Below are 17954 nucleotides of genomic sequence, written 5' to 3'. Positions count from 1 at the left end.
TGACCCCCTAGCCTTTGTCAGGGGGTCCCTGAAGTACCCCGAAGGCAGAAAAAACAATTTAAATTTTTTTTTTTAAATCGCGGGGTGCGCGCACGGTGCGCACACCTTGCGCGCACAGTTAAAAACCATTAAAAAATAATAATTTAATACGTAGTTTATTGTAAAATAAATATATAAAAAAATATAATAATAAATACATAACTTAGCATTTAAAAAACCGTACAAATTCACTGAAAAAGCCATAGGTTTCACACACGTTATAGTTAGGAATTAGCATTTAAAAAATCTTGCAAATTCACTTAAAAAACCATAGGTTTCGCACAGGTTATAGTTAGGTGGACATTTCACTCGTAAAAAACCAATGAAATTCCCCCGTTATAGTTAGTTAAGATAACTATAACTCGCGCGACCGCCACTCTATCAAAAGGATGATGTCATCAGTGATGTCATGTGTGATGCCACTGACCATGTCATGAGTGATGTAATATGTGACGTCATGAGCAGTGGATTGCGGGCGCGCGATTTATAGTAATCTGAACTAACTATAACGGGGGAATTTCATTGGTTTTTTACGAGTGAAATGTCCACCTAACTATAACCTGTGTGAAACCTATGGTTTTTTAAGTGAATATTCACTTAAAAACCCCCACTTGAGAGGACTTCACAGCGGTGTACCTATGGTGCTGGAAAATGGGGCATACTTCTCAACATATGCCTTAGATGCAGGTAAGAGAAAACAAAAGATGCCTTACACAGTAAAACTGATTGAGACCCAGTGCAGCGCACGGCTGCAGAGTAGGTTTCAAGGTTTTTATGTGCATTTAGCAACTTTGAAGGCTTTGAGAAAACACGAATATAGTGAATTAAATCTACAACCTGGGAAAGGTGAGAGCATAAATAAATTGGAGAAGGGTGAGGAGCAGGGGTGGCTCCTCCACTAGGGTGGAGGAGCGTCGCCCCACTGCTTTCTCGCAGTGCGAGAAGAAACAACATAAAATGGAAGAAGTACCATTTTATGTTTCTGCTTCTTGCACTGCGAGAAACAAGAAGTGTTTGGTTGGGGGTGGGTGGGTCTGCTCTAGGGCAGGGGAGGAGGGGCTTGCCCACTGCTGAGGGCACTGTCTGTTTGGTCGGCCCTCTGGGGCCAAACAAACCATTCATGTGCACGCTGCCCTTTCTCCATGTATGCTGCATTGCCTCCCCATAGGTGCCTGGCTGGTCGGCGTCCCGACCAATCACAATGTTGCCAATGCGACATTGTGATTGGCTTAGGGGAGGGGTGAGAGGCTGCCAGGACAGGACCAGACCCCCCCCCCCCCGCCAGCGAGTCATGACGGCTGCGACTGGTGAGGAGCTAAAGAATTAAGCGTGAACGGACGGGATGGTACAGCACAATGGACTTGTTCAGGAAATCAGTTTTAGGCAGAATGACCGTAATTGGGATACACACAGCCCGGAAGGTAAACAGTCTTTTTTTTTGCCAGCAACCACAACAGGGAGGGGGAGGGGGAGGTGTGTGTGTGTCTGTGTGTGTGTCTGTGTGTGTGTCTGGGTGTGTGTCTGGGTGTGTGTCTGGGTGTGTGTCTGGGTGTGTCTGTGTGTGTGTCTGTGTGTGTGTGTGGGTGTGTCTGTGTGTGTGTCTGGGTGTGTCTGTGTCTGTCTGTCTGTCTGTCTTGAGGTTTAGGACATAAATATCCAGATGGAGCCAACAGGGTCAAGAAGAGAAGTAGGCATTGTGTGTAGAATAAGCACTTAAACTCTAGGGGGTACAAAACCACTGGCTAACATAGGCAGAACATCATTTCAGAATGGGTGTACACAGATGAGAGTAGCCGAACTAGAAAAAAAGATAAAAGCCAGTGGAAGTCAGGTAATGGATTGGCATCTATAAAGACCCTTTTAGGAAGCCCAAACGACTTTGGCATTTGGGTCAGCCAAAAGCAGCAGAAGCTGTGTGGTGTGCACCCAGAAACTGTGGAGACACAAACCATAGATATTGGGAGAAGAGAGGGGGAAAGCTTCCAGAGAGGCTCTAAGTGGGCAAAAGATACAAGGTTTCTGGCTCTAAGCTTTTTCCTGGCCCTTGAAAGGCCAGAACAGGGAACATGCTACAGGCAAGGGAGGAAGACCAGTCCTTGTGGACAGCGAGCAAGAGGGGAGGGCCAGCCGATGCAGTGAGGGCAAAGGGAATGGGAACAAGACACCACTTGCAGACACAAAACAAAAAACATGTTTAATACTACACCCTAAAATGTAGTTTCACTCAATATATTTGGTACCCCCAAAAAACAGCTGTTTCCCAATTTAAGTACATCAGGAGAAGTTTGCTCCTATATGTAAACCTCCGGACCCAAGACAGGGCAAGTGGGACCTGGATCATGTAGATGATATCTTTCCCACTGTCCAGTAAGTAAATCCTGCAAACTACACCATTTGCAGGAGAGGGATTTGTGGTGTGTAAACTTCTTGGATTCATTTTAATTTAATATTGACTTCCCTTTAAATGTCTTATGAAGTCTTTGGGCTTTTACTGTGCCCTGAAGTGATCTGCATTCATGTGTGGGCTGACTAGACAGGACCGTAGGATACACTATTGCCCCTTGAACCTGGCCTCCTGGAACTTTTCTGGAACTTTAGTTCAGCGGCTCATGGAGTTATGTCATTTGAGATGTCCTCGGTGATGTCATAAATGATGTCATAGAACATGCCATGAGTGATGTAAAATGTGAGGTCATAAGCAGTGCATGTTGGGGGAGCAAGTTATAGTTAGTGCTGGTATTTATAATTGGTGAATTTCTGTGTTGCTTTTAGTTCCAAACGTTCATGTTATCACTGACATTTACCAAACTATATCGTAACCTTTGGTTTTTCAATGAATTTCCAAGTTTTTATGTAAAACAAAAACAGGTCTATTTATCAAACCTAGCTCAAACGTTACCATAACCTTTGATTTTTTCATTGAATTTCTAGAAGTTTTTTAACATAAAGAAATATTTTATTACATACGCAAAAATAACCCCCTGCAGTGCGTGGCCTTAGACTATGCACAGCAGGGAAGTGGCTAAAACACCTGGCCTGAGGCCAGGCCCTCTGACCAACGCACCCAGAGGTAGCCAACTCTTCAAGCAGGAAGTCGACCCCAGGCTGCGCACAGCGTTTCATTGTGTGCAGCGACTGGTTGGTGGCAGGGGCCTGGTTTGCAGCTAAGCCCTGCATCAAACTTCCCACAGACAGCCAACTCCACGCTGCACACGGCCATTGACACGCAGCGGGTTGTGGGCCACAGGGTTTGGTCAGGCCCTGTGGCCAAACCCCTAGCAGTCTGCTAACTCCACACCGCACAAAGCCTTTGGCTCCCTTTCTCGAGCCTTCTTAGGCCCCAGGGACCCAATCTCCCAGGGCCGTCCGTTTATAAAAGGGAGGGGGGACCATGCAGCCGGCCAGGCACTGTTTCCTCATCCATAATTTCACTGCAAATGTTGCACTGATATTATCAATGATGTTATAAATGATGTCGTAAGTGATGCAATATGCGGGGTAATTAGCAGTGCATGGCGAGGGCGCGAGTTATAGTTACCTTACGGCACAAGTTATAGTTACTTGAGATAACCATACTAGAACTGCTGAATTTCTATGGTTCTGTGTGTGTAAAATCTGAATCTAACTGTAACGTCCCTATAACCTTTGTTTTTTCAGTACATTTCTAAGGTTTTTTAATGGAATTTCCTAACTATAACGTTCCTTTAACCTTTGTTTTTATTTGTGAATTTCACTGTTCATGGGTGTGAGTAGGTGTGTGAGCCCGTGAGTGAGTATATGTATTTTTTAGTTAATAGGGGTCTGTAGCTGCCCGAATACGAGAGGATCTGGGTGGATTCTCAAATGCTCAAAAAACAATGTTTTTGGACAATTCTTTGCCCATGAGAGGTCCCTCACAGACCCCTCCATCATTCTTATGGAGTCAGGGTATCTCAATCCAGACCCTTACTTTCACTTCTCAATTTTATTTCCCCCCCTAGGAACCGTGTTCCGATGCACCAAATGGCGGCCGCAATTTTCCTCTCAGGTTGCGGCTAGCCAATCATGGCATTGCTGTTGGCGCGTGGATCCACAAATCCGCCTGGATCCACGGAGAACCTACGGCGGAATTGTATCTCTCGATATACATAAATCTTTTTACTTTAATAACTCCAAAACTATTGGACAGATTTACACCAATTTACAAAAAGCACTATTTCTGGAACAAGAAGCTTTCTGCCCAATTTGGTGTGGCTCCGTTCAGCAGTTCGGGATGTAGTCAGGTCTAAAATCACAATGGAAAATTGCATGGGGAAAGCGCATTTTGGACCCGCCTTTTTCTCAGTCCTCACCCTGAAACTTTCCATATAGAAGTTGAAGTGACTGGCAAACTAGTTGTGAACATGTCATGAAGATTCGGCAACCAGCGCCAAAGTTATTAACATAACAATAAAACAATTTTCCTAGGAAGGACTACCAGTAGGTAAAATAAATATGTATATATATATATATATATATATATATATATATATATATATATATATATATATATATATATATATATATATATATATATATTCACTTAAAAAAACCATAGGTTTCACACATGTTATAGTTAGCTGGACATTTCACTCGTAAAAAACCAATGAAATTCCCCCGTTATAGTTAGTTCAGATTACTATAACTCGCGCGCCCGCAATCCACTGCTCATGACGTCACATATTACATCACTCATGACATGGTCAGTGGCATCACTCATGACATCACTGATGACATCATCCTTGTGATAGAGTGGTGGTCGCGCGAGTTATAGTTATCTGAACTAACTATAACGGGGGAATTTCATTGGTTTTTTACGAGTGAAATGTCCAGCTAACTATAACATGTGTGAAACCTATGGTTTTTTAAGTGAATTTGCAAGGTTTTTTAAATGCTAAGTTATGTATGTATTATTATATTTTTTATATATTTATTTTACAATAAACTACCTATGTATATAGTTATAGATTGACTGTATCCTGTAATATGGAATGGCTCGTTTAAAATGGTTTTTTGTGTGTTTTTTTAAGGTTTTTCACCGTGCGCGCACCCCGCGAATTTTTGAAGAAAAAAAAATGTTTTTTTCACTCTTCGGGGTCCTTCAGAGACCCCCTGACAAAGGCTAGGGGGTCAGGAACTCTCTACCCTGCCCCCTTATTACGTTCTCCACCTTTCTTTTTCACTGTCACACACCAAACACACAAAATGGCGGCTGACACTTCCTGATTTCGACCGATTCGAATGTTGACTGACATGTAACCACCAATCAGAATTGCGCACCGTGCGCACATGGTGCGCGCTTATAGATATTTATGTACTTTTAAATGCAATTTTCTCAGAAACTACCTCTTTGCCAAATTTCAAGTAATTCTGTTCAGCCGTTCAGGCTGTACCTTCGACTAAAGGTCCTATGGGAAAATGCATTGGGAAAACGCGTTTTGGGACCCCCCTTTTTTCTCAGCCCCCGCTTGACGAATCCCCCCGAGACTTTCAGGGTAGGAGCTGAGCAGAGTGCCCCATTAGTTTTGAAAATTTCGCGAGGATTCGTCAACCGGCGCCATAGTTATTCAAAATAGAATTTTCAAATTTCCTATGGAAACACGGTCCTAACTATAACTATCTACTGGCGACCGCCAGTAGAAATTATAGATATATATTCATTACTAGAAATCCAGCTCCAGTTGCATGCTAAATCTCCAAAATTCTCTCTCAGAGCTGCAGTGATTTGAGGTGTTATTAGAGCTTCCTCAAGTCACGTGCAAAAGCATTGAAATTCCTACATGAAGCTGCGGTTCCACAAGTCATCACTAGAGGTCCCTCTCGAGTCAAAGAGCACTGAAAACCTTACATGAACTGCAGTTCCATTAGCTGTTACTAGGTGTTCCCTATCTAGTCAGATGCAAAAAGCATTGAGAACGTTGCATGAAACTGCAGTCCTTCTAGCCGACACTAGGTGTCCCTCACAAGTCAATTACAAAAGCACTGAAATTATTTTCTGAAGCTGCAGTTTCAGTAGCTGTTACTAGGTGTTCCTCTAAGTCACGGGTACTCATAGTACGGCCCGCGGGCCGCCAGCAGCCCGGCAAGCCTTCCTTGGCGGCCCGCGGACCATGCAGACATCGTACCTGTTTTTTTTTTTTTTTAAATTGTGTCAGCAAACACCGCCGGACTCCGAGAGAGACTGCTCTATGGGGGCCGTGAGATTCCAGGATAGAGTGGAGATGCAGGGGCACTAAGAAGAGGTGAAATACAACAAAGCCTCATTAGCATGTAAATGGTCTTTTAAAGACCTGTGAAGTACTCTGTGAGGCTGTGTGTCAGCGGGGAAGCTGTCTCGGCCCGGGCTGCCACACATGCGGGGTGAGGCGACAGAGGACAGCAGGGTGTGAGAGCCCAGTGAGGTGAGGGAGGGCAGCAGGGAGTGAGAGCCAGCAGGGAGGAAGAGCCCGGTGAAGTGGCAGAGGGTGACAGGGGGCAGCAGGGAGTGAGAGCCAGCAGGGAGGAAGAGCCCGGTGAAGTGGCAGAGGGTGACAGGGGGCGGCAGGGAGTGAGAGCCAGCAGGGAGGAAGAGCCCGGTGAAGTGGCAGAGGGTGACAGGGGGCGGCAGGGAGTGAGAGCCAGCAGGGAGGAAGAGCCCGGTGAAGTGGCAGAGGGTGACAGGGGGCGGCAGGGAGTGAGAGCCAGCAGGGAGGAAGAGCCCGGTGAAGTGGCAGAGGGTGACAGGGGGCAGCAGGGAGTGAGAGCCAGGTGTGGTGACAGGGGGCAGCAGGGAGTGAGAGCCAGCAGGGAGGAAGAGCCCGGTGAAGTGGCAGAGGGTGACAGGGGGCAGCAGGGAGTGAGAGCCAGCAGGGAGGAAGAGCCCGGTGAAGTGGCAGAGGGTGACAGGGGGCAGCAGGGAGTGAGAGCCAGCAGGGAGGAAGAGCCCGGTGAAGTGGCAGAGGGTGACAGGGGGCAGCAGGGAGTGAGAGCCAGCAGGGAGGAAGAGCCCGGTGAAGTGGCAGAGGGTGACAGGGGGCAGCAGGGAGTGAGAGCCAGCAGGGAGGAAGAGCCCGGTGAAGTGGCAGAGGGTGACAGGGGGCAGCAGGGAGTGAGAGCCAGCAGGGAGGAAGAGCCCGGTGAAGTGGCAGAGGGTGACAGGGGGCAGCAGGGAGTGAGAGCCAGGTGTGGTGACAGAGGACAGCAGGGAGTGAGAGCCAGCAGGGAGGAAGAGCCCGGTGAAGTGGCAGAGGGTGACAGGGGGCAGCAGGGAGTGAGAGCCAGGTGTGGTGACAGAGGACAGCAGGGAGTGAGAGCCAGCAGGGAGGAAGAGCCCGGTTAAGTGGCAGAGGGCGACAGGGGGCAGCAGGGAGTGAGAGCCAGGTGTGGTGACAGAGGGCAGCAGGGTCTGAGAGCTGGCTTTTACATTACACAGGGTAGGGTGACCAACCGTTCGTAAATTTCACGGACAGTCCGTAACTTCGTCCGTCTGTCCGTTGTCCGTGAAGGATTCTTTAACGGACAGCTTCCACCCACCTCCCTGCTTGACGCCGATGTTGTTGAGGTCGGGTGTAACAGACTCCGATGCAGCACCAAAGCTCAGATACCCGGCAGCATTGGAGAGGCACAGCGGGATGGCAACCCTCACACCTTCAGCCCCTGATGAGCTGCTAAGAGGGGCTTGAAGGTGACAGAGGGAGGGGCTGCAGCTTCAGGCGCAGGGGCATCTATTCAGATGCAAACAGCCCTGAATGCGTCACGTCTCTGCAATTTAGAGGGGCCTCACACATTCCCTTTCTGCCCAGGGCCCCAAAAATCGTAGAACCGGCCCCGATTACACCGAGGCAGCACGTGGTTCTCTTCACAGAGCTTAATTACTGTTACTAAATTGTAAGCAAACCTCGGTTCTTCAAACATGCAGTCTAAAATGTCATAAAATAAAGAAATGGCACAATCGCACCCACACTGATTAACAAAGTATGGAGAACACTCAGTAAAATCAGTTCTCTTGGAGTATCTCCTTTAAGTACTGTACATCACAGTGGGGGATGACAAAACTAACATTTTGGAAAGAGAGCCTGTCTTCTCGATATCCTGTCCAGGAGGGGGTGAGGAGCCCTAGTCCACCCTGGAAGAGACCAAGATGATACTAGAATACTGCATGCCCACCCCTGTGCCCACCCTGGTCGATCCTGTTCCCCCTCCTCTGATGGCTCCTGCCCCTCCCCCCCCCCCAGTGATGGCTCCTGTCCCCCCATGTGGTGGCTCCTGTCTCCCCTATGGTGGATCCTGTCTCCGCCCTGGGTGGCTTCTGTCCCAGTCCTGGAATGGCTCCTGCAGCGAGGGTGAAGTTCTTGATGGACCTCTTCTCAAAAAGGCTCAGCTCAAAATTAATATGAAAAGGTGGGCGAGTGAGTAAGTGAAGGGATGGGTGGATGGCTGGATGAATTAGTGAAAGGGTGAATGGACGAATGAAAGATTGAATAGATGGAGAATGAGAGAGGATGGATGGATGGATTGATGAGTGAGTTGAAGGATGGATGAGAGAAAAGGTAAATAGCTGGATGTATGGGTGGAAGGGTAGCTGGATGGGTAAAAGGGTGGATGGATGAGTGAAAGGATGGATGAGTGAAAAGGTGGATGATGAGTGAGTGGGTGGATGGATGAGTGAAATGATGGATGGATGGATTGATTAATTGTTAAGTGCAAGGGTAAATGGATGGACGGATGATTGAAAGGGTGGATGTAAGGATGGATGAGTGAGTGAAAGGGAGGGTAGGTGGACAAAAGGATGAATAGATGAGTGAAGGAGTGAAAGGATAAATGGATGAGAGAAAGGATGGATGAGTGATAGGGTCAATGGATGAAGTCATGAGTGGATGAGTAGATGGGTGGGTGGATGGATGGAAGGAAGGATGGCTAAGTGAAAGGTTCGATGGAGAGAGAAAGGGAGGATGCATGGATGACTGAAAGGGTGGATGGGTGGATGGATGAGTGACTGGGTGGATGGATGGATGGATAAGTGAAAGGATGGATGAAGGGATGGATGAGTGAAATGATAGATGGAAGGATACATGATGGATAGGTTTGCAAATGGTTGAATATGTTTGGATATGGCTGGGCTTACTTATATACTATTGTGCGACCTCATCCGATGTGTCTGTAAAACTTACCTATTGTCCTGAAGTTTTGTCCTGAATTTTGACCTCCTGTCCTGAATTTGTGTCCTGAATTTTGACCCTTTGTCCTGAATTTTTACACTCACCGTCCTGAATTTGCACCAATGCCAGTTGGTCACACTAACACAGGGAGAGGGAGGAGTGGGGGGGGGGGGCTGTTTATGGGCTGGTGTTGGGGACGTGTAGACACAGTAGTGTGCACTGCCCGAGGCACAGAAACAGATAGAGGTAGACAGATACAGAGATAGACAGAGACAGAGATAGACAGGGACAGACTGACAGATAGCGGCAGAGACAGGCAGGCAGAGGCAGGTAGAGGCAGAGACAGGCACGGAGAGAGGCAGATGGAGAGAGGGGGAGAGAGAGGGAGTGGGAGGGAGGGAGATGGAGAGGGAGGGAGAGAGACGGAGAGGGAGACGTTGAGGGAGACGTTGGGAGGGAGGTAGACGAGGGAGACAGAGGGGGAGGGAGACAAAGGGAGGGAGACGGAGGGAGGGAGAGAGACAGAGGGAGAGGGAGGGGGAGACAGAGGGAGGTAGGGAGAGGGAGGTAGGGAGAGGGAGGGAGGGAGACAGAGGGGGAGACGGAGGGGGGAGACGGAGGGAGGAAGACGGAGGTAGGAAGACGGAGGGAGGAAGACGGAGGGAGGGAGGGAGACAGGGAGACGGAGGGAGAGGGAGGGAGACAGGGAGACGGAGGGAGAGGGAGGGTGGCGGGGAGACGGAGGGAGGGTGGGAGAGAGGGAGGGAGAGGGAGGGAGAGGGAGGGAGGGAGAGGGTGGGAGACAGAGGGAGGGAGAGGGTGGGAGACGGAGGGAGGGAGAGGGAAACTGGGGCAGAGGGAAGGAGGGAGGGGGAGGGAGAGGGGGAGAGGAAGAGGGAGGGAGGAGGAGGGAGGGGGAGGGAGAGGGTGGGAGAGAGGAGGAGGGAGGGGGAGAGGGAGACAGAGGGAGGGAGACGGAGGGAGAGAGAAGGAGACGGAGGGAGGGAGAGGGAGACGGAGGAAGGGAGAGGGAGACAGAGGGAGGGAGAGGGAGACAGAGGGAGGGAGAGGGAGATGAGGAGAGGGAGGGAGGGAGGCGAGGAGAGGGAGGGAGGGAGGCGGGGAGACGGAGGGAGGGTGGGAGAGAGGGAGAGGGAGGGAGACAGAGGGAGGGAAGGAGGGAGACGGAGGGTGGGAGACGGAGGGAGGGAGATGGAGAGAGGGAGAGGGAGACTGAGGGAGAGGGGGAGGGAGAGGGGGAGAAGGAGGGAGGGAGAGGGGGAGAGAGGGAGACGGAGGGAGGGAGAGGGAGACGGAGGGAGGGAGGAGGAGACGGAGGAAGGTAGAGGGAGACAGAGGGAGGGAGAGAGGGAGGGAGGGAGAGGGAGGGAGAAAGGGAGACGGAGGGAGAGGGAGGGAGAGGGAGGGAGACAGAGGCAGAGAGGGAGACAGGCAGGGAGAGGGAGAGAGAGACAGAGAGGGATATGTGTATGCCGGATCTGGTGGCTCAGTGGACGAAGGTGTCCACTGCAGGGGCCTGTGTTCAACCTCATGGACACAGTTATTTTTTTTGCTCTAGCCCCGCCCCCCTCCCCCACTGACCCCGCCCCCACCAGTGCAGCCCTCGGCCACAAACTACACTGTAAATTTGGCCCCTGAGAGAAAGTTTGTGAGTACCCTAAGTCAAATTCTTACATGAAGCTGATGTTACACAAGTTGTTAATAGGCGTCCCTCTGGAGTCAACTGCGAAATCATTGAAATTCTTACGTGAAGCAGCAGATTCACTTGTCAGTACTAGGTTTTCCTTATAAGTCAAATGCAAAAGCTATACATTCTTTCAAGTAGCCATAATTCTAGTAGCTGTTACTAGGTGTCTCTCAAGTAAAATCCAATAGCATTACAATTCTTATATGAAGCCACAGTTCCACTAGTCATCTCTAGGTGTCACTCACACGTCAAATGAAAAAGCTTGGAAACTCTTACTTGCAGCTGCAGTTCCACAAGTCCTTACTAGGTGTCCTTCTCGAGTCAAACGCAAGAGCACTGAAAACCTTTCATGAAGCTTCAGATTCTACTAGTTGTTACAAGGTGTCCCGCACAAGTCAAAAGCAAAATCATTTAAATGATTTCATGAATCTGCAGTTCCACTGGCTAGGTGTCTATACAAAAGCATTACAAATTCTTACATGAAGCAACAGTTCCACAAGTCATTACTAGGTTTCCCTCTCTAGTCATTACTAAATGTCCCTATCGCGTTAGCTGCAAAAGCAGTGACTTTTTACACGAAGCTCTAGTTCCACTATTCTAGGAGTGTCCAACCTTTTGTGTAATAAGAGCTACTTGTGTACAGTGAAATTCGTTGCGAGCTACTAATACATTTAGTGTTGTAATAATGACAACATCAGCCATGTTTACTTTGTTGGTCACTATGTGCAAGATTACTAGCAGTTATCGCTTGAGCGCATCAGAAAGAGATGACAACAGAGATGTACAAAAAGGCTTTGTCGAATTGGCATGCCTCTACATGGGTAATACCAAACAGCTACAGCCACGGTGCCCCTGGAACGGAAGTAATGATAATAGTAACACGTCTCGCCATATGATTTATCACTCACAGATCAGTTTTAAATATATTTTGGAAATGCATCAATTTTTCTCTAAACATCTGCTCATGAGTTCTGAAAAAGCATATATTTTTGTCTTGAATACACAGTTTTGGCATACATACATTAATTCAACCAGAAAAAGGTTCTTATTTAGAAGGCTAGGGTGCACACAGGAGAGCTACTTACAGGTAGCTGGAGAGCTACCAGTACCTCACGAGCTACTCGTTGGAGAAGCCTGAACTAGTCGTTACAAGGTGTCTCACACAAGTCAAACCCAAAAGCATTGACAACCTTACATGGAGCTGCAGTTCCAATACTCACTACTAGGTGTCCCTTTCGAGTCAAACGCAAAAGCATTGATATTCTGACGCGCAACTGATCAAACGACCTGAACCAGTCTGAGGGGGTGTGTTTTTAATGAATAAATGTGATCATATGCATAAACTAGCAAATCTTTGCTTGGAAGCGCTCTCCTGTCAGCAGATGAGTTATGGGGTGGGGGGAGGGGTGGGGGCGGGTGTGCTTTCTTTCTCGATCTGCAGAGCGAGTTAAGAAGAGAAGTGTTTTCCCTGAATACTTTGTGCAGCCTGGCAGTGATGCTGGGAATCAGGGTTATTCTCTTTTCATTCTATCTCGAGCTGAATGGCCACCAACACATCAATATGGGGAGAAAAGTTATTTTGAAAAGATTCAGTTCCACAAGTTGTTTTACTAGATGTGTCTCTCAAGTCTGATACAAGTGGCTGAAATGTCAATCACAAAACTGAGGGGGGGGGGGGGGGGTGGCTTCGATGGGCTACATGCACTCACTCAAGAGAAAATAATCCAATGACTGGTGCTTGATTTATACCTTCTGCTGGGGTGGGAGGGAGTATAATTTGAGTGACATGTCAACCAACCAATGGTGAAAGAGTGTTGGTGGGAAGCCCCAATACATGTATGTATTTCTTTACAAGTTGTTTTGGAATACATTAGGCTGGCATGACAGCTAAAGCTGTCTTTAGGCCACACCTAAAAAAGAACAGTCCCCTTGCAGACTATCTCTCCCCCAACCTGCATCCTTTTTAATTTAGAGGACTTGTATTTTTGCAAAGTATCAGCCGCTCAGGAAGGAGTCCCTCAATTCACTGATCAAACAAAAGACATTCATTTGCTGTTCCCCAGACAGAGATAACTTTGATCTAATTGTGCCAAGATACACGTCACTGAAGGAAGATCACATCGAAGAGGCGCTTCTATTTTAAAACATGAAAAAGGCGGTCTGTTCTCCGGCAAGGGCGGGGAGTGGGCGTGTCAGGGCTGTGAGGAGGCAAATGGGTAATGGCGCCAAATACATGCAGCTGGATCAACATTTGTGAGAACAATCCACGCAAAGCAAGTCTGCAATTTCCTCCTCAATGGATTCCCAGAAGGAACCAAAATAAGGCTCCCCGCTTCAGCCCCACGGAGAGTCGTCATAGCAACAGAATCATGATCATTGTTTACGAACCGCATTTACCATTTGAGAGGAGTGAATTTTAGGATAAAATATAGGTTTATGATGTCCTTATGTGAAAATAAAGCAACTATACTAAAGAAATCGCACAATGACGAATATAAACAAAGGAAGGCAATGAAGGATGCCCTTTTTAGGTAATAATGAGGTAAAATGAAGGCAAAGCTAAGCATAAATAACGTAATGTAATTTTTGTTTTTAAAATGACATTAATAACAAGCACTGACAAAGCCAACTGGTATCACCTTATTGCCCGGTTAGGGTTGCCAATGCTATGTAGAATTGACCCAAAAAAAAGGTAAGCTGCATGGTTGCTGCTAGCGGCCATGTCATTCCTCAGGTAAGCGCTTGTGTGATGACATATGTGCTTGCATGTGTCATCACACATGCATGTACCTAATGAATGACGTGGATGCCATTTTTTCAGTTCTAAGATGGTGGATGCCACTTGGGTCAGTAAATATAAAACTATTTTAGTGGCGAGTAAACACTTTCGCACCTCAGAATGGCTACAACACAGCAGCCGAGTCCAAAGAATACGGACTGCTCAAAGAGTTTGAGCAGCAACAAGGCAGAGGATGGGAGAAACGCGTGGGAGGGTACAGGGTGGCGAGGGAGCACAGGAGGAGCTTGAGGGCTTGACCTAGATAGGCCTTTCAAAAAAATAAAAACTAGGGAGGGGTGGGGAAAAGAAGGGGCGAGCTTGGCGAGAGGGATGCGGGAGCAACACTGAGAAGGAGGCGGTGGATTCATTTTAAGGAGAGAAGCAGCACACAATGCACAGTCTAAGAAAATACTTGCACTTCCATGGACCGCTAAAAGAAAAAAGAAGTTCTCTAATGGAAGCAGCAGAAGGATAAAGTCAGCCAATATACATGATCCTAAGGCGGCGAAGCTCCAGGGAAGGGTCAAATACAAGAAGAGGGATTTAAAATATTTAATAAGAAACAAACACATGAGACTGACAAGAAACCCAAATAATAGTAAGCAGTGGGTGGGCTCCAAGCCCACTGGTTTTGTTATGGTCGTTCCAGCTACAGACAGCCAAAACTTGTCTGGTAGGAGAGTCCTGCAAAGGGGGCAGTAATGGTGGTAAGGAGTGCAAATGAGGGTAGATTCAGGGTTAGAAGAGGAGTCAGGGAATGTACTTGAGAAAGAGTTTTCTCAAGCGATAGTAGAGTTGTTTGGGCTTTTTTGGTGCTCGCATCTTCATGGTGAAATTGTCATCATACAACTTCTAGTCCCACACACAACTCAAGGCTGAGATTTCTCCTCCTAGTTGAGCTTACTGCATATCCATCATTAAGTCTCAAGAAACCCCTCGAGATACACCTGCTCCCTACGGACGTTGGGCCAGACTCTCACCTGTGAACATCTTGGTGACGGCCTTGTTCTGCCGACGCGCCGAACACACCAGGAGCAACCAGGACGGGAAGAGCTCGTGGTGGGTGGACAGCAGCTCGGCGATGGTCCCACTCTTGCCAGACGGCTTCCAGTCGCCATCTTTGAAGCAGCTACATTCGTCCACGGAGTCCACCAGCAGCAGCAGGTTTTGGGAGGGCGGCTGGAGGTCCAGCAGAGGTAGAAGAATAACTCTGAAAGGCAAGTAGGAGAGATGAGGAGAGCACGTCATCACTGCAACAGCAAATGTGACCAAAACCTCTCATGCCTGTTTTAACAGGAGGCATGTTTCTAACCTCATTAAATATATCGCTGATTGTGGACAACCGCTTTGTCTTTCATTTTTAATATTCAAAGAGCCCAGCCTACCCTCTATGTAATGCATCATTGTACAAAACAGACTAAAAAAAATCTTTCAAAAACAATATGCAAACAGTGAGCAATAGAAACTCATAAAGCACTATTTCAAACAATTTAACACGGAACAGAAGAACACAATTACTGTTTAGGACACGCCTAAAACAAACATAACACTGAAACGCGTCCAATAAACACACGTGTTTTCAGCGCATCACGAAACTCAGTAATTCTGGAATTCATAGAAGAAAAGAGAAAACCATTCCAGACTCAGAAGGCACAGGCTTGGAACTCTTGAGCAGCAATGTTACATCTGGACGCATCATGATGAAATAATAATTTCAAACACGCAAAAAACTTCAGGAATGTGGAAAAAGGGGATAATTTCACATTCAGAAGTTCGTAGGACCATAAGAAATATCTTCAAGGTTATTCCGCATTACGTGGTCCTTCTCACCATCCACCCCTCAAACATCCAGACTTTGGAAACCTTGTTAACAGCAGTCTCTGGCTGTGGCACCCATAGGTACCAGGGTTTTTGCTGCTGTGGATCGATCATGAAACCTTGATTAATGTCAGCCGCTGTCCTCCGATGGGCTTTCGATACGCACAGGACTGTCCACCTGCTAATGTTGGCCTTTGCCGCTGTGTAGACTCGGTTGCAATTGTCCTGAAGAGGCGTTGAGGTTGTGCAGAGGGTTCTTGGAAGAAGGTCTAAAGTCAAGTCAAGTCAAAGAGATTTATTGAGCGCACATTTCACCCAAGGGTCTCATGGCGCTAGCGTAAAACTCCTGCAAGGGCTGAAGGCCAGTTAAACGGAGAGGGCCCTTAGAAGCGATCAAATAGCCAAGTTTTTAATTCCCTGCTTGTGGACTGTGATAATACGTAGCTGTAATGGAAGTTCACTCCAAAAAGCAGGAGTCAGGTAGGAGAAAGATCTGCCGCCATTACTGGTGGTGCGGATCCTGCAAGCGGTAAGGAGAAATTTGGTGCTCGATCTAAGCATCCTATTAGGCTGATACCAGCTGAGTTTTTTGGCAAAGTAACTTGGCCCATTTCCGTACATGTTCTTGTGTACCAGACAAGGACCTTAAGACAGATTTGTTTCCTGGTGGGGAGCCAGTGGAGAGTCTTCAGACTGGACGCAGAGGTAGACCTCAATGGGAGGTTTAGTACCAGCCTAGCAGCAGTATTCTGCAAGACTTGGAGTCTGGAATAGAGCTTCTCGTTAATGGAGGCCAACAGGGCATTTCCATAGTCGAGCCGACTTATGATTAGTCCCCGGGCAAGCGGCTTCCTTGATTCCATTGGAATCGATTGAAAGATTTTACGTAAGCTATGCATTAATCCATAGCAGATATCGGTTATATGATTTATATGGTTTTTCATGGATAACTGATTGTCGATCTTAACTCCAAGGTTCCGCACCATAGGCTTAGGAGATGGACAGGGACCAAGGCTCTGAGGCCACCAGTCGTTCGACCAAAATGTGTGTGCCTTACCAAAAAGGGTGACCTCTGTCTTACTACCATTGAGCTGGAGATGGTTAGTGTGCATCCAGTTATCAATGTGGGTCATACAATTTTTGAATCAGTGCCATGAGTCCGTAGGGTTGGGGCCAAGAGAGATCAGTAAGTGGGCGTCTTCAGCATAAGACACCACATCAAACGTGTAGGACCTGATCACTTAGGCCAAAGGTGTCACGTAAAGATTGAAAAGCATGGGACTTAGGATGGATCCCTGGGGGGCTCCCATTTTTAACGGCCGACTACGGTAAACCAGGGTGCCCATTTATGCAGTGGAGGTTCGATCAATTAGGTAATTTTTCAGCCAATCTAGGGCTGTTGTTCTAAAATACTATGGGAGATGGTGCTGAAAGCAGCCGACAAGTCCAACAGGACAAGCATTGCGGACTGCCCGTTTTCCTGGGCAAGTCTTATATTGTCGACAACCTCCACCAACGAGGTATCAGTGCTATGGTCAGCCCTAAACCCTGATTGCGAAGGATCCAACAGTCCACAGCTCTCTAAATGGGTAGTGAGCTGCTTGTTGACCAGGGATTCAAGTACCTTTCCAAATTAAGGAAGCAAAGAAATTGGGCGATAATTACTGAGTTCCTTAAGATCAGTAGAAGGTTTTTTCAAAACAGGCTCAACCCGTGCTGCTTTCCACCTAGCAGGGACTGTTGCTTGAGCTAAGGACATGTTAAATAAATCGATGAGGTTCGTGAGCAGCAAAGGGGCCATGGATGAAAAGAAACGAGGTGAGACCGGGTTTACTGGGGGACTCGACTTGATCTTAAACAGGGCAGTTGAAACTTCATCTGAGGTAAATACAGTGAACTCTTTAAAACGAGGAATGGTAGGATCATTGTCAAGATTTATAATATCATGATGCGGGAAAGAACTATGAATGATATTGATCTTTTCCTAAAAAAAAAGTGGACAACGTGTCTACCCATTCTTGTGAAGATGGGTTACTGGGCTGACGGGGGGAAGGATTGGTAAACTCCTTTGGTATTTTGTAGAGCTCCTTGTTAGAGTTGGCAGCTTTGTTGATCCTATTAATAAAATACAGTTTTTTGACTAACTTAATATTGTCTATTGTCTATACATTTGTTGATTTTCAGTGCTTTTGGTTTTTCTCCATTTGCGTTCGGCTTTTCTACTGGATTTATTTTCAGTTTTTAGTAATTCGGTAAACCATGGTGATACTTTTGGCTTACACTTGACCCTTGACAGAGGTGCAATGGTATTCAAGGCCAGTGTGATTGCCGCCCCAAAGGCCGTTGCTACATGATCGATATTCTCAGTGCTTGGTAGGGACGGGGGGCTAAAATGGCCGAAAAGGAGGCAGGAGTGACTTTCTGCCAAGGCCTGCTCCATATATGCTCACTGCTA

General features: G+C 47.4%; 1 protein-coding gene across 9 annotated transcripts in view; it reads right to left on the bottom strand.

Annotated features, from left to right (window-relative positions):
• Positions 1-17954, bottom strand: part of LOC146806248 (uncharacterized) — a 377938-nt gene that overhangs the window by 39494 nt on the left and 320490 nt on the right. For all 9 annotated transcript variants that reach the window (XM_085623498.1, XM_085623504.1, XM_085623500.1 and 6 more), the window contains one exon: positions 14662-14891. In XM_085623498.1, the coding sequence (XP_085479624.1) occupies positions 14662-14891 (230 nt within the window). The remainder of the gene's footprint in view (positions 1-14661; positions 14892-17954) is intronic.

This window comes from Triturus cristatus, chromosome 8 (assembly GCF_964204655.1).
Source record: "Triturus cristatus chromosome 8, aTriCri1.1, whole genome shotgun sequence".
Lineage (NCBI taxonomy): Eukaryota > Metazoa > Chordata > Amphibia > Caudata > Salamandridae > Triturus > Triturus cristatus.
The sequence above is the reverse complement of the archived record's forward strand: the minus strand, read 5'-3'. Positions and strand labels throughout refer to the sequence as shown.